We start from the raw sequence: 15,787 nt of genomic DNA on the forward strand, positions 1-15,787 counted from the left end.
AAAAATGTACAGCGAAGGGTACACAAAACGAAAACGAAAACCATTCCAAATTTCTCTTTCGAGATTTTGTTTTCATTCATGCATTCTTTATTCTTTTTCCCTCCCCTCTCACCACCTGTCTTATTCCCTCGTTTCTTTTATATACTTTCTCCGTATCTCAAGCAAAACAAGTGAAAACTAAAAACAAATATGGTTATCAAACGAACCAACCGTACTCTCAGTTTTTGGCAACATCAATGGAGAAACCAATCATGCATTATAGGAAACGCATATAATTTACACTCAGTGGTACTCTGAAGATACACCTACAGCATGATCATTACATAACATTTATACAGAGTTATATACACCTCTACAAAAAATTTCAAGACATTCTCAGACTAACTCGTAAGTGCACACGCTCTCTATCTCCGATTATCAAGAGTCTTTCGTATTTTCATCGATCTCCCTCTGCGTAGAATGTCAAAGCAGCCATCAACTCTGATAAAATGAACAAATAATCTTTCATCCTTCAAGGAATCGGGTTTATTAGCTTGCAATCTTGTACCAACACCGAGGAGATGAAAGATTCATTCATCTCAGCAGAGTTCAAAAAATGGATGGTTTTGGCACTACATGGTTCTTAATCCCGACCTACATACTACAAACAATGGAGGAAAAAATTTTGAGGTGGAAGCGGGAGGCAGACACTATCTACAAACAAAAGCAGAGGGTATGTACCGAAGGCCATCATTTCTCTTATTTTGCTTGGCAGATGATCGTAAAGTATTTGATCCGACAAGTGATGGCAACGAGTCTCCCAGTATACACACACACATGAATACGTTCTCTGTGGCCCAATGCGCAGTATTCCTGAAAGAATAGCAAAATGGGTTGTGTTAAACCATTTCTGAAACAGCTGAAAACAGCGTGGTGCAGACGTTATGACATATTTTGACGTGTGCAGAAGAGAAATGCTATAAAATTACCATGGTTTGAAGTTGGGAAAATATGGATAGAACTAGTCTCTCAACCAGGTCAAGGCAGGGCCCGGGCAGCTCAGTGTTAATTGGAGAGCCCATGACACTATGGACATCAATCCACAAAAAACCACATCAATAGGAATCCCTCTCGATTAACCAGACTCAAAGAAACGTGCCACTGCTGAATACAGCTGGTCTTCTTCAAATGGCTTTGACACATAATCATCCATCCCACATTTTATGCACTCTTCATTTGAAGCCTGAGTCACATCAGCCGTCATAGCCAATATTGGCGTGTGCCATATTCCGACATTGCCAAACATCTCAACTGATGCTTCCCCAGCTGCAATTTTCTCATTTACCTCACTTTCAATACCACGGATGATCCGAGTTGCTTCAAACCTGCATGATTATAGACAGTTAAAAACTAAAGATTCCTTTGATTAGAGAATGAAGAGTCGGCAGATTCATTACCCATCCATTTCTGGCATCTGGAGATCCATAAAGCAAGCATCAAAGTTGTGGGGTGGCTTAAGCTTCAACAAAGCAGCCTTTCCACTCTCCACACAGGTGACAATTGCTCCATACTTCTTTAAAGCACCTTCTGCCACTCTTCTGTTCACTCCATTGTCATCCACCACCAAAATTCTCTTCTCTCTTAGTAACTTTCCAAGAGTTGGCTTGTTTGCATTTAGAAGCCTCTTCTTACGACTTCCAAGGGCTTCTTGAAAGCAAGCAATTAAGACACTTAACTGAAGTGGCCACTTCGTCAATACTTTATCTACAGGACCTAAAGATGTTACTACATTGCGTTCAACAGAAGTGATGGAAGTGGCCACGAGAAGTATCTTCGGAAGGTTTATGAGCGATTCCACGTTGTTGTTTTTCCTGTGCTCTTTAAGTGACTGATGCAATATAATACCAGTTTCTTTATCCCAAACATCTTTGTCAATAAGAACCATGGCCAACGGTGTGGAAAGACTGCACGAAAAACAGTTAACAATGCATTAGAAACATCAAACCCAAATTCTACTGTTATTAATCAAAACATTCTCTTATTAGTATCAATTACCTTTTCCTTGTATAATTTAAATAAAGTCGTAGAGTTGTATGAAGAATAAGTATCTAGTTTCTTCTTGTCTCAAATCACTTTTTAAGAAAAGTTGTTTAAGGTGGTGTACACGTACCAAATCACTTTCTTAGAGAAGTTATGGAAAGTGAAATAAAAAATTGTAAAGCTGTGAAGTGGTTGATTCCATGAATTCTTATCATACGAGGAGAATCCTTTTATCATGTTCACGGTAATTAAATGCTACAGAAGTAGATTAAGACCTCGAGTCTTCAATGATTTGTTTCAGGACATAAAACCGACTACAAACATAAACTATACTTGAAAAGATAAAATTCACCTGGTGTTGCCAGCACTAGATAAATAAGAGCACGCTGATTCCAGACAGGACGCTGTATCCACAGATATTCCCAATCTCCGCATATGGTATTTCGTGACCTCAGTTCGGATGGTTTTATTATCTATTACCAATGCTCTCAGTCCTTGATACTCTGAGACAGCTGGTTCATACTGGTGCCGCTTTGTCTCCAGGGAACTTAATTCTCCCTTCCCAAAAGTTCCCACAAATGAAAAGGTACTTCCAGTGCCAGGTTCACTTACAAACCCTATCTCCCCACTCATGAGATCTACCAGACGTTTGCTAATGCTCAATCCTATTCCAGTACCACCATAAGTTCTAGAAGTGGAGCTATCAGCCTGCATAAAAGGTGTGAAGATGCGATTTTGTGCCTCTAGAGGAATTCCTACACCTGTATCCTCAACTGTTACAAGTAATTTGATCATATCAGATTTCTCCAGTGTTGTGCTGCGTATTGATTCAAAACCTTCCCAGCTTTTCCATCTATTGACAACAGGGAAGCCACTCAATGTATTGTAAGTTTTGTTTGAGACATCTCCAACTAAGTTCAAGCCTTGTCTTAGAACTTCATCCATAAGATCAGGTGGGGCCCTCACTTCATCCACCAGATGCACCGAGACAAATATGTGTCCTTTGTCATGGGTGAACTACAGTTTAAACAAGTTAACAGACAATTAGCAGAACGAGTACGTAATAAAACCTGTAAACAGTTTCTAAAAGTGAAACAATTACTATAAATTACAGATAGTTCTAAGCATAATCATCTAACTGTGTACAAGTCCCAACTATATAGTTTATTTCTGTTAGCACCTGGTAGCCTTTCATTTCAATATAGGGACAGAAATAGGGAAGCTTTTATCACCAAACCAGTATTAAGAAACGTATCTAACCTTAATTGAATTCCCAACAAGATTTGTGATTATCTGCCGAAAGCGTCCAGGATCACCGATGACAACTTCAGGTACCATATTGGAGACATAAGCAGCCAACTTTTATCACGCAAAACAAAATCCAAACCACAAGAACTGATATAAGTAACAACTACAGAAAAATACATCAAATACGATGGTTAAATTTTGTTTTTACCTCGATCCCTTTCTCATTGGATTTTCCTGAGTTAAGTGATAGAACATTATCAAGCACTGACCGCAGATCAAAAGGAACAGTTTCAAGTTCCAGCCTGCCTGATTCGATTTTGGCCTGATCAAGAACCTCATTTATCAGCGATATCAGTTCTCTCCCGCTAGCATGAGCAGTCTCCGCGTAGTCCTGTTGGTTTGGACCTAGATCGGTGTCCATCAGCATTTGCAGCATGCCTGGATTTTGATTGAAATATCATCAGATTACGTAACCTTGAAAGTTTTGTGCGAAACCGAATGATGCACTAAAGAACATCTAAGTTACCTAAAACACCATTCATTGGTGTCCTGATCTCATGGGAAACAGTTGCAAGGAACTGCAAAAGAGAGATGTTCAGCCACGGGTTGATCAAGAAACATCATGTAATACAGTAATAGACAAATAAGTAAACGATTAGGTTTATTTTTTCATTTCAGACGGGTCCGAGACTAAATTTCATGAGAGAACCTTCCAGTCATAGGAAACTCTTATAGCTAATGAACAAAATATACCTGAGATTTGGCCACATCTGCAGCTTCTGCACGAACTTTGAGTTCCATCATCTCACGATAGTCTGCCTCCACTTTCGCTATTCGGCTTATGGCCGCATGAAAAATATGACTAACTAGGAAGGTAATGACTAGGACTCCTATTGATGCACTTGCTGCTGTCAAAGGAAACGCAGGTTTGTGCTTAAACCTGCAACCGAAAGAGTACTGTATTGGATTGGAGGAAAAGAAAAAGAAGAGTAATTCCACATATTTGGGCTGATATATATATATAATTAACGTTGTATGAAATCTAACCTGCAGTGCATTTCATGTTTGCGTTGTGGATCCCCAAAATCCAGATTGCTAATGTGCAACAGGCCAGTATCAATAACATCAGTACCATACATGTTGATCGGAGCAGATGAATTAGTTGTATCATAAACATTCACAACAATTGTTTGCTTGCTGGCAAGTTGGTGCAAGAGCTTCTCCACCAGTGACGGTACATCGTATGATGCACCTAGATACCTATTTATGAAAGCACCAGTACAAGAATTTCAGCCTGTATATATTAAATGCAAAACAATTCAGAAAGCACAAGTCACGGCCATGTACTAGAAATCCAGAAAATTCCATGGTTACAAAATTACCCCACAGTAGCTTGAATTCGTTGCTCTGGTGTGGAATCTGGAGGCAAATCAGCATTATAGACAGCGAATGTGAGTACAACTCCCAGGTGATTGGATTTCAATAGCTTAAACGGGGAGGTCAATACTCCCTTTCCAGTTGCCCTTGCTCTCAAGATGTTCTCACGGTCTTCCTATATAATTAGCAGTATTTCACATTAGCATTATGAGAATGGTTACTGGATATCGAATATGCCTTTGCAAGTATGACTTGTAGAAGTAAACTTTTGAAGCGGTTGATAAAGTTTTGAATTGTGAGGGGAGAAGTGTGGTCCAGTGACATTGAAATTATCAATGTACTATCTCTCCGTTCTTTTACAGGTTTAATTTGACACGAAAACAAAAAGGGAGGTGAAGGTAGTAATGGTTTAGTCTGAGGCATTGGCACAGATAAAGTGGCTCATAAACAAAAAATTAACAAAAGCAGCAAGAAGAGAAGGGAGAGAGGGAGAGCGTATCTCTAAGCCAAAGCTAAAATAAGGACGAACCTTTCCGGACATCATGTCAATAGAGACAATGTGGGAGACTGTTTCTTGAGAAAATATCACGGGTGCATATTCATCTTGAACAGGCGCAGGGGCCAAGCTTTCTGTAATAAAATCTTGGACTAGAGTCTGGTCCTCAGTTTCCATTTTTTTTATTATCCATCCATGTTCCTTCTCAAATTGTTCCCTCTCGGCATGAGTAACTTTCAAAGCATAAGCAACACCACTCGTAAGGGGTCTCTCAAAAGCTGTTCGCTCTGTATATTCACCAAATGTTTTCTGTGGAAAGAAAGAAATGTACAAGGTTAAACCATTTCATAACCCAATAGAGTTGCATAAGGGTAAAGTTACTGATTAGTTTTTCCTTTCCTTACTTTTCAGTATAATATAAATTATAAAATCCTTGAATTGCATGCTCCAAGCGCCTACTTGAGCGCCTACTAAGTTGGCTTATCTAGGGGGACAAATGACTTACCTAAAGGTAGATATGAAAATTACCTGATCAATTGCCGTAGGTTGTTTCCCATGGTGAAAGGTGGAGACCAGAATAGCTAAAGCATGAACATGATTCAGGCTCACATTAAACTGATCCTGCAACATCCGGGCTCGTTCATCGCACATGTTGGCAAGTGTTTCTTCCCTCCACAAATGATCTCTTGCACACAAGTGCCACCATAACCACAATGATGTAATGAAACCAAATATGATAAATACTAAAAGTAGATTCTTCCTCCAAGTGCCAGCAACCTTAGGAGGCTTTGGGGGTTGCTGTTGCTGTTTCTCTGGCTGCTTCCTCCGAGGCAATGGCTGCTCTTTAACCTTTTGAACCAACTTCTGTTTTTTATTCCTCCACAATTTCATAGAAAAACCAGACAGTTTGTAACACATGATCATTCCAACAAACGCCCACCAAAATCGTATTACCAGAGTACAAAGCATCTGAGAGTTCTCTTTTGCACACTCCTCCTGCGCCACCGCATCCAAATTGTTATAATCAGAGAAAAAAAACAAACTAAACAATTAGTTATTTTGAACCATCTCTGATGAGTTTTGGTTTGCATTTGTTTTTTCCAGACTAATAACATGGATACAAACTATTTAAATTAAATAGTAGAGTTTTTGCACAGAAAAGCCATCCCAATTACATCTTCACACACCAAAACACACAAATTAGGATTATAGTGTGCATATCAGACATACGGTCCTGGCATGGCATCACAGCACCAACTTAAATAAGAAAAGAAAAAACCAATTGTGAATCCTACAGGAAATCTGTCAAAGAATATTTCTTCATTTGATCATTCGATTCTTCATACATATTTTTTGAGCTTTTCCAGAGTTGAACCTTGCTAACATTTTCTGTTTCCCCCTTTAATGTGTACGGAAAGGGGTTGACGTGACTCACGTAAAGTACTCAGCAGCTATAACATCTATGGTAATAATGGAACCTAAATTGTAACATTGACAATTTGACACATCCATAGTTCAGTCTAAGCATCAAAGTTATACCTTTTCACAAATCCTATTAGCTGAAACTGTAGATTGCACAGTGCATGTTTGGGATGTGTCCTGCAGCAATGATACATCACACTTCCTGCGGATGTTCTCATCTTGAACCAGGCATTGGTCCTTGGCTTCTTCATTTTCTGCTGCCCATTTATGTCGCTTCTGAAACTCCTCATCTGAACATAGCACCTTCAGATAACAGGAAATGACATTACCAAACATCATACCCGGTCCTGGTTCTTTGGTACATTCAAGGGATGCTATCTGTAACACATGGAGAATAGTGAGAAGAAGTAGGAAAATGGGGGCACATAAAAGCTTTTTCTCATAACTATGCAGGTTTCCCCTCTTAATACACAGAGACGGTCTCAAGCACCTTGCATATGATAACTTATCATCTGACCGGAAAAATAAGTGGTGAAATCAATCGATCAAAAGTTCACTATTCAATTACTATGGTTTACTAGAAAAGTAATGCTAAAGCATCATAAAATAACGCTATAACGGATAGTTGATACACAATCTTTTTGGGCGGACTATATATCCTGCATATGTGGAGTATTGAACTACAATAGATTCATCAAATTATGTCAGCTGACAGTTATCGAAAAACCAGTAATCCATCGTTAATCTGAATTCGGAACAGGAAGAATACTAAGTATATGGATACGGCTCGAAACTACTTTTATTAAAGGGATTAATCGATTAAGCTAGAACAAATACACAAAAGATAACAAAATTGATTTTAATCCAACTTCTGGATATCCAAAAACCAGAAGAGAAAACAATTTCTTGAATTCAGTTAACATGTTTTCGCTTCGCTCGAATTCAAAGCGGTCTGTCCAGTCCAATTCATAACCAAAACAAGAAATTTCTAAAGAAAAGCACTTTATCAACCATTAGAAGCTGCAAAACCAAACAAACTAAAGGAGAAAAGCAAAAGCAAGTGCTTATAGATGCAAGTTTAAGAAGAGCCATGAGCACATCACCTGATCTGATTCAGAGAACAACGAAGCGAAAGCGAGAAGTTGGGACTTGCTGACATTGAAATGCTGCTGCAGGATGCAAGCTTTCTCTCCACCCATATCTGGAGCTTTCTCTCTCATCCCCAAACTTCCATCATTGAAACTCAAGAAACCCCAAATGATTGTAACAAAACCCAGAAGCCCCAGAAATAGGACCTTTCCTCTCCATCTTCTGGTACAGCTAGTCCCATGCAAAGTCTCCATTGCCTTGTTCAAGTCAAGACTGAAGGGCAATCTGCCATTAAAACCAGGGGATACCCTACAATTCAGATACATGCTAATGTAACTCCACGGAGATTTCTGAAAGCTTCAGCACAACTAGTCATCAAAATCTGACCACCAAATGCTGAAAACCCAGCAAAATCTTCAGCAAACCCAGCAAACTTTCAGCAAACCCAGTTCAGGAAACACATCAAGAACAATGCTTTACTGAAAAATCTGAAAAAAGATGTGAAATTTCATCGAACCCACTTCAACCTTCAGGAACCCAGCTCCAAATTCCACTGCTTTTTCACTTTCAAGTTCAAATCTTTACATCTGGGAAGCATGAAAAACCCATCAAATTTACTACTTTTTTTCTCTAAAAGGGGGGCTACCAATCATGCAAACCAACAAGTTGATGAGCCAAAGCACTGTTATTATTTGGGCAACCTGTGAAGATATCATTAAGGGGATAAGAGGAAACAAATAGCCTTTCTCTGTATAAGGGCTCTTTCTAGTTTCTACCACCCACAATTCTGTGAACCCAAAAAGGAGCATCAAGAGTGATGCATTTTCTATTTGCAAAAATTGGTAAAAGCACTCACTTTTTTAAATTCAATCAAACATACTATTTTTTTTTTATTTTACTATATTACCCTTTGAATATCAAGTCCAGAGACATCCGATTTAATTTAGAGAACTTTAACGAAAAACTTTTAATACTGTTTACTTTAATGAAAAATCATATTTTTACACTAAAAAGTCAATCATGGTACCATTCACTTTACCCTTTATTTTGTCCTTATCGTTAAAACTTAAAGTTTTCAAGCATTTTTTCATTAGTTTTCCTTTTTAATTTAATGACGTCGTAACGATCATTCAACAATTATATTTTAGGCCACAACGACACTATAACGACACTCTAACAGTCCATAGAGACCGCCCTGGGTTGCATGTTACTCGATTTTGTTGATGTTATTACCGTGTCATTATAGCGTTAAATTATTGTCGTTATGATATTAGATTGTTGTTGTTGCAGTGTCGTTATAACGTCATTAAATTGACTTAGATGTCTCTCTAGAAGATCAAATTCGTAACACCACATGCTAAAATAAGCATTCAGAATGTGAGTGTTTTTCATTTGAGAAAGCACCGTGAGTGCTATTGGCAATTTTTCTCGACTAAAAAAAGTAAATACCCTGCACCCAAAATAAAGGAAATTTTGATTGGACCGGTGTTGGTTTCTCTAGAATTCCAACTGGAACCAATTATCAGAGTGAGAAAATATGGCTTCTTTCCTCTTTTCGAAACCCCACAGATCGGGTGACGGTTTTAGACACGACATAGTATATAACTCAAAACAAGCACAAATATTTATAGAATTTTAACTTAACTAAATAATGAATTAAATGACTCAAAACTTGCAGTGTTTGGCGATTTCAAACATTTTATATGACTCAAAACTCGTTAAAATATCTACAATATGTAGCCAATTTTCGAATTCGACATATTACACGACTCAAAAATCGGACAAGTAGGGACCCACAATCACTTCCTTATTCTCACTATTCAGGTTGGCGTCAAGCATTTTGATTTGAGGTTTGGGGACATCATTATCTCATCATCTAGTGGGGGAAGCTTTAGAAAAACCCAACATTACCAAAAATACCATAATAATAAACACAGTTTTCCAATATTCACTATTTTTTTTTTTAACAACGAGCTTAGTCTTACAATAAACTAATAATAATGTAGTTTAAATCTATCTTTGACAAGATTTAAACATAAAACATTACCGCACTAACAAATCAAGAAAAATATTATTAAATTGTAATACTAAATAACATTATTTAAAGCTATTTAATTTATTAATTTCCCCTTCATTTTCTTTTCTGGGGACTCTCTTACTTTTTGTAAGAGTGGACTGCACCCTTCGGTGTTTAAAGATGTGTGTCTGCTCACCGCTGCGATGCAGATCTACGGACTTACAATATATAATATATTTATGTATATATATACACACGTATTGCTATTTATGCATCTTTTTTTCCCTTCTTCTCATTAATTTTTGTTATTTGATCATTGTTAATTCGTCCAATCCGACGGCTAAATATTAAGAGGTGTGTGCGGACAGCACCAATCTCTATCTATATTTTGTGAGAGAGAGGACAAGCTTCCACTCAAACTTCCTAGTTTCTTTTTCCATTTTTCCTCTTTCTTTTGTGGACACTACTTGGCTGTTGAAAGTACACGTGTTCAAATAATTAAAATTGTAGACACATATTGGACACGTGTCCAAATATAATTGAGTACAACAAGAGTTGTTGTTGAACTTTCAGCAGTCAAGTAGTGTCCTTCTTTTGTTTCTTCGGAATAATATGACAACAACAAAACAAATTTTGAAATTTAAGTTATAGTATTGTTTTATTTTACCGTTCACGTTATTTGGTGAAAGAAAATATGAAATATAAAAATTAAAAAAATTTGTGCAAGTCGAGTATTTCAGAATAAAAGGGGCAAGTAAATGGGGGAAAGAGTTAATGGGTACACCATTTGTGTAAAGATTCTTAATTAAATTAAGGGTGTATTTTAATGATGTGGGCATCTACATGAAAATGTTTGCCGGCATACCCTACCCGTCCAATGCAATATAATGGAATAATTTGATTAAAACAAAAACCACTGTTTTAGTGTAATAAAAAAAATTAAAAACAAGATTAGTTTGACCATCATTAGAAGCTATTTTATTTTGCTTTAAGTATTAGTACGGTCTATTTACCTAATAAAAATTATAGTGTTATTCACACTTATTTTTTTTCTCTCACACATCTTTATCAATTTTTTTATCGTTGATCTTCTTCAATCCAAAGGTCAAGAGGAGAGGAGTATGTAAGAAGTAAAAATAGATATTTATAGCATTACTCAAAAAAATGGTCTATACCAAAATAGTGGTGCTATCCACATACCTATTTTTATCTTTCACGTATTTCTCTCAATTTCCGACCTTCTGATCGAATGAATTGAAGAATATCAATAAATAAAAATTAACAGTAATGTGTAAAAAGTAAAAAGTAATGTGCGAAAAACGCTACCCTACCAAAAAAAGTCATCAAACTCTTCCATATTGTACAACTCTTTCCCCTACTTTTTTGGCCTTACTAGTATCTATTTTGAGTAAACAAGCAGATATCATAGGTCTTATCTTCGGAAGTGGACAACATATGATATTCTTGAGGCATTGACCTTGTCCAAATTATTTTTACCTTCTTTTCACCTTAGTTTGTATTTTTCTTCTTTGGCTTTGTTTGTTTTTAAAATCTATGTCAATAATTCAAGTGATTAAAAACATCTACCGACACGTGTACGGTCATGTTTCAATTGCTCCCTCCTTTAATAGCAATTGTATCAACAAAAATTGTGCTTGTTTGTCGAATATTAACAACTTTAGACATATTTTATGCGTAATTTACATGTATCAAAAGTCGGCTCATGCTTCTCTTTATTTCATGTTTTTTTGTGATTGAGGAATAATAACTATACTTATTTTGTTTTTCTCTACATATCATATTTAATCATATTCGTTATTTTCGTTTGACTTATCTAATCTAACGGTTAAAAAAAAGAAAAATACGTAGGAGCCGAAGAGAAGTAAAAATTATGTGATCATCATTGCACTCTGTAATATTCAATCTAACAATTAGCAAAATACTTTTCTTAAATAGCACGAAATGGTGACTTAAAATCCTCTTTTCCACATTATTTTTCATGAGTAAGCGGCTAAAATTCTTTTTATTCATATTTTTTTCACGAGTGAGCAGCTAAGATTTGATGCGCATAAGAGCATCAGTGGAGCTAGGGTCAAGGTCGATTTAAGTTCAAACATCCTTGTAATATATAATTAAAAAGGGAAGAAGAAGGGAGATGCTTGAAGCCACTTTGACATAATGGCATCAAGTGCTTCACTGTTGGAAATGCATCCTCATAGTATATGGGCAACACATTTTAAAGGCTCAATTATTACTTCATGACCTGGACCCACCACCAAGTCTATGAGTCTATGAGTCTATGTGTATGTGTGTGTAATGTATTATTCTTCTCCCAATGAAGATTTACTTTGATGGGCACTCTTGTTAATGATTTTAACTATTGATTTCTAACCTTTTTTATTCCTAGGAAATATGAGAGATGTTGGACTCTTTTTAATCATACGACAACTGTTTGTTATGCACCATGCACTTCACAAAGCATTAGCAAAAGATATTACTATACAATTTGCATATTTTGTCTTAGATTGTAAGAGTTCGTTCGGTATCTAACTTGAGAATAAAATTCAAAATTTTGATTTTTTTTCTTCTAAAAACACATGTTTTGATTTAAAATTTTTAAATTTAAAACCTTGTTTGGTATGTAACTTTTCTAAACTAATCAAAAACTAAAAAAGTTAAGTTGAAGAGTTCAACAGAGCTTTTTTTCCCGTAGTAGATTCTGATCTTCTTGTTGGTGTTTTGGGCTTGAATGGTGACCTAGATCTCTGGTGAGATGGCGAAGGAAGGAGACAACACCGTCAAGTTGAATCCTCTGAATGCAATGCTATGGATTGAGTAGTTGGGGACTTGGAGTGGACCACGAGGTAGAAGATGTCGACGGAGGCGACGGAGAGGAGGATGAGGGCGGCAACGAGGCTGAAGAGCTAGCATAACATGGACTTCTAAACTTATTTTGCATCTTAAACAAAAACCGAAAACCAAGCCAACTCTCTATATATATATTTATACAAAGTTGATGCTAAAAAATATGAATAATAATGCAGACGTAAATTAGACTAGTTGATTAAAACATAATGTTCGTCACATTACAAATATGTTTTATATCTATTTATAAATTAGAGTAATTTCGAATATAGTCATAAACAAAGATAATTCATACTGACTATTACCCTTCTAGTCATCTCTATTTTTGGTTATCGACTTCTACATAGTTCACTACAAAAATATAAAATAAAATAAAAAAACAAATTCTAGTTGGTTATTTTATTTTGCAACTGCTTTAGCAACTAAACCCTTCACCACAGAGCACCAAATTCCCAACTAATCTGCTCTGAACGAAAAATAGGTTACTCAACCGCACATGGCTTTAGCGGCGGACTAGGCTCCAAACTCCAAATCCTCGGCTCCGATTTTGAGCTCAGATCGTCGAGGGTCGCGACGAGAAGAAGCGGGGGCCACGACAGCTGCTTCTGACAAATAACATTTCCATCTTTTCCGACTTTTGCTCGCACCCTATCAAACTCCCCCGAGGAAAAACCCGGAAGAATCTAAAGGCGACACGTCATCAGCGTCGTAAACGGGTCCCGCCACGTTTCTGTTCGGTCATAGCTTAAAACCGTATGAATCTACAGAAGGTTTTTGTTTTTTTTTCCTGACGAAATTACCAAAAGGCCTCTCTTGTCTACTTTTCTTGGGCCACAACTTTGCTATTTTAGTTTAAGGACGAGGGTAACATTGTAGTTTCATGTTGAGTGGCCATACGCATGTGTCTGTTGCGCTAGAAACAAATACGAACAGAAGGTGATGTTGACTTTAGTTTATGAAGCTTTTTTCTTGTCTATTTAAAAATTAGGGGCATTTAGATTTGGATAAAAAAATCAACATAACTATTAAGTTAAGTACAGTTTTACTTTTTCCCTACTATTTTATTTATACTAAATTAAAATCTTCTAATACCGTACATCCGTTTGTTTGTATTTTTAAATTTTGAATATTTGAAAATTGATTTATTTTCAGTCTACTTAATATTGTTGAACAAATATATAAGGATGATTTTGTATAAAATCAATAAAAGGTGACAATATTAACAATATATCAACAATATTTATGTTAATTATGTATTATAATACTTAAATGCATTCAAAATATATAAAAAAATTACAAAATCTACCACCACAGCTGGCACCTACTTAAAATCACCTTGTTTCTCATATTTTTTTTATTTTTTGAAATACATCAATATGAATCAGACACTACATTGCAGTGTCTGTTTCATGGTTTTGTTTTTTACATTTGGATTCAGATGTTGCGTTGTAGTGTCTGTTTTTTTCCATTACCTCATACGCTTCACACATCACTCGACTCATGACTTTTACATTTGAATTCAAAAAACTGCAATACGTTGTTCGTTTCTTGTTTCTGTATTCTACATTACTTTACATTTGGATTCAGACACTGCAATGTCGTGTCCGTTTTCTAGTTCAGTTTTTTTTTTTTTTTTTTTTTTTTCATTTTGATTCATACACTGCGTTGCAATGTCCATTTTCTGATTCTTTTTTTTTTTTTTCCATCACTAGGTTCTTGTCGCCTACTTCCTTTCCAGGAAAGGCCTGCTTGAGCTCCCTCACTTCATGGAAGTCCCTCTTTCCTCTCTCGGTGGTATCGTTCTCAGAGGTAAGAGCTTAGTTTCTCTCTACTTTCTTGGCAAGTATGACCTTTAATTGGAATCTAGGTGGGAGTCGGCAGCCTGTTTTGACAGATGATATATCATTAGTTAGTAAAGATTTTATTGACCTTTGGCCATATAACCTAAAAACTAATATACGAACATACATTTATGTACAAAACATATGATTTAACTCAAGAAACAAATACATGAATGAGTAATATATCTCTAAGCAAGATATGTACCTAACTAAAAAGTACAAAATATACCTATACGCAAGACACATAAATCTCTAAAAATGCTGATTATAAGAAATTTTTTTTTTGTCACATAGGTTGTTTATAAAAAATAAAATCTATGAGTGGGTCTAGAGCGGCAATAAGAAGAAGAATAAATAATAAAAAGTAAATGAAATAAGAAAAAAAATAGTTAAAGAGATAATTAGGAAGAGATTTAATTTCTATAGTAAATTTTATTATTAAAGAGATTGTAACATCCCACATTGTCCAAGGGAGTGGATCCTATAAGCCTTATATGTATATTCTCATCTCTACCTAGCACGAGGCATTTTGGGAGCTCACTGGCTTCGTGTTCTGTAGGAACTTCAAAGTTAAGCGAGTTAGAGTATTCCCAAGATGGGTGACCCACTGGGAAGTCATTATGTGAGTTCTTAGAAACAAAACCGTGAGGGCGTGGTCGGGGCCTAAAGCGAACAATACTGTGCTTCAATAGAGTCGAGCTCGGAATGTGGTGGGGACCCAGGCTGGGATGTGACAGAGATAGTTATTATTAATAAAATAATCTTAAACTCAAGGGATCTAATCTATTTTAATAAAATAGACTATTCCTAATATTAGCTAAAAAAATTAAACTTATTTTAAGTTTTCTCTAAAAATTATGCGGCCAGTTGCTTTATCTTGTTTTCATAATTAAATTTGCCATGCTGTATTTGTATGAGCAGCCCTGTGAGGATAAATTTAGTGTACATAAACGCAACACAATATTATCATTTTACAGATTATGATATAAATAAATGATATGATCCATATGTTCTCTAAGTGCTACAACTTTGCCTAAAGTCGTAATACTGTGGTGGGATTTTTGGTATACTAAAAAATTTACTCCATGACAATTGTATAATAATGTGTTTCATAGTTTCGACTTGCTAGATATTTTTGTTTGTTCACCAACTATTCTTTATGAAATTTAGATTGAGTTTATTTGAACTTAATTGGGTCAAATTTAGATTCGAGATTCAACTTGCACCACTATATCTAGGCGTTTCTTGACTCTCATGGTGGATTGTTGTGGTAACGTAGTTGAAGAGTTGGTTGAAATTATTGGACATGTTTGTATATGGCATGTACATGATTAGATGTTCACTTTTTAATCCCATGTCCCACTATTGACAACTTGATAACTCGATGGCGATGGCAATGTCACTTCGGGGAAA

General features: G+C 36.1%; 1 protein-coding gene across 1 annotated transcript; it reads right to left on the minus strand.

Annotated features, from left to right (window-relative positions):
- Positions 1–237: 237 nt before the first annotated feature.
- On the minus strand, positions 238–8,474 carry LOC103955055 (histidine kinase 2). Its single transcript, XM_009366925.3, has 14 exons — positions 7,666–8,474; positions 6,680–6,940; positions 5,669–6,136; positions 5,174–5,449; positions 4,650–4,819; positions 4,315–4,527; positions 4,021–4,207; positions 3,794–3,845; positions 3,476–3,705; positions 3,280–3,378; positions 2,372–3,036; positions 1,437–1,943; positions 969–1,364; positions 238–852 (listed from the first exon to the last, which is right to left on the minus strand). Exons 1-13 carry the CDS (start codon positions 7,975–7,977, stop codon positions 1,115–1,117), a joined length of 3,690 nt encoding a protein of 1,229 aa, XP_009365200.2. The 5' UTR covers positions 7,978–8,474; the 3' UTR covers positions 238–852; positions 969–1,114.
- Positions 8,475–15,787: the final 7,313 nt, after the last annotated feature.

This window comes from the organism of the source record quoted next, unplaced genomic scaffold (assembly GCF_019419815.1).
Source record: "Pyrus x bretschneideri cultivar Hongxiangsu unplaced genomic scaffold, Pyrus_bretschneideri_v1 Contig12, whole genome shotgun sequence".
Classification (NCBI taxonomy): Eukaryota; Viridiplantae; Streptophyta; class Magnoliopsida; order Rosales; family Rosaceae; genus Pyrus; species Pyrus x bretschneideri.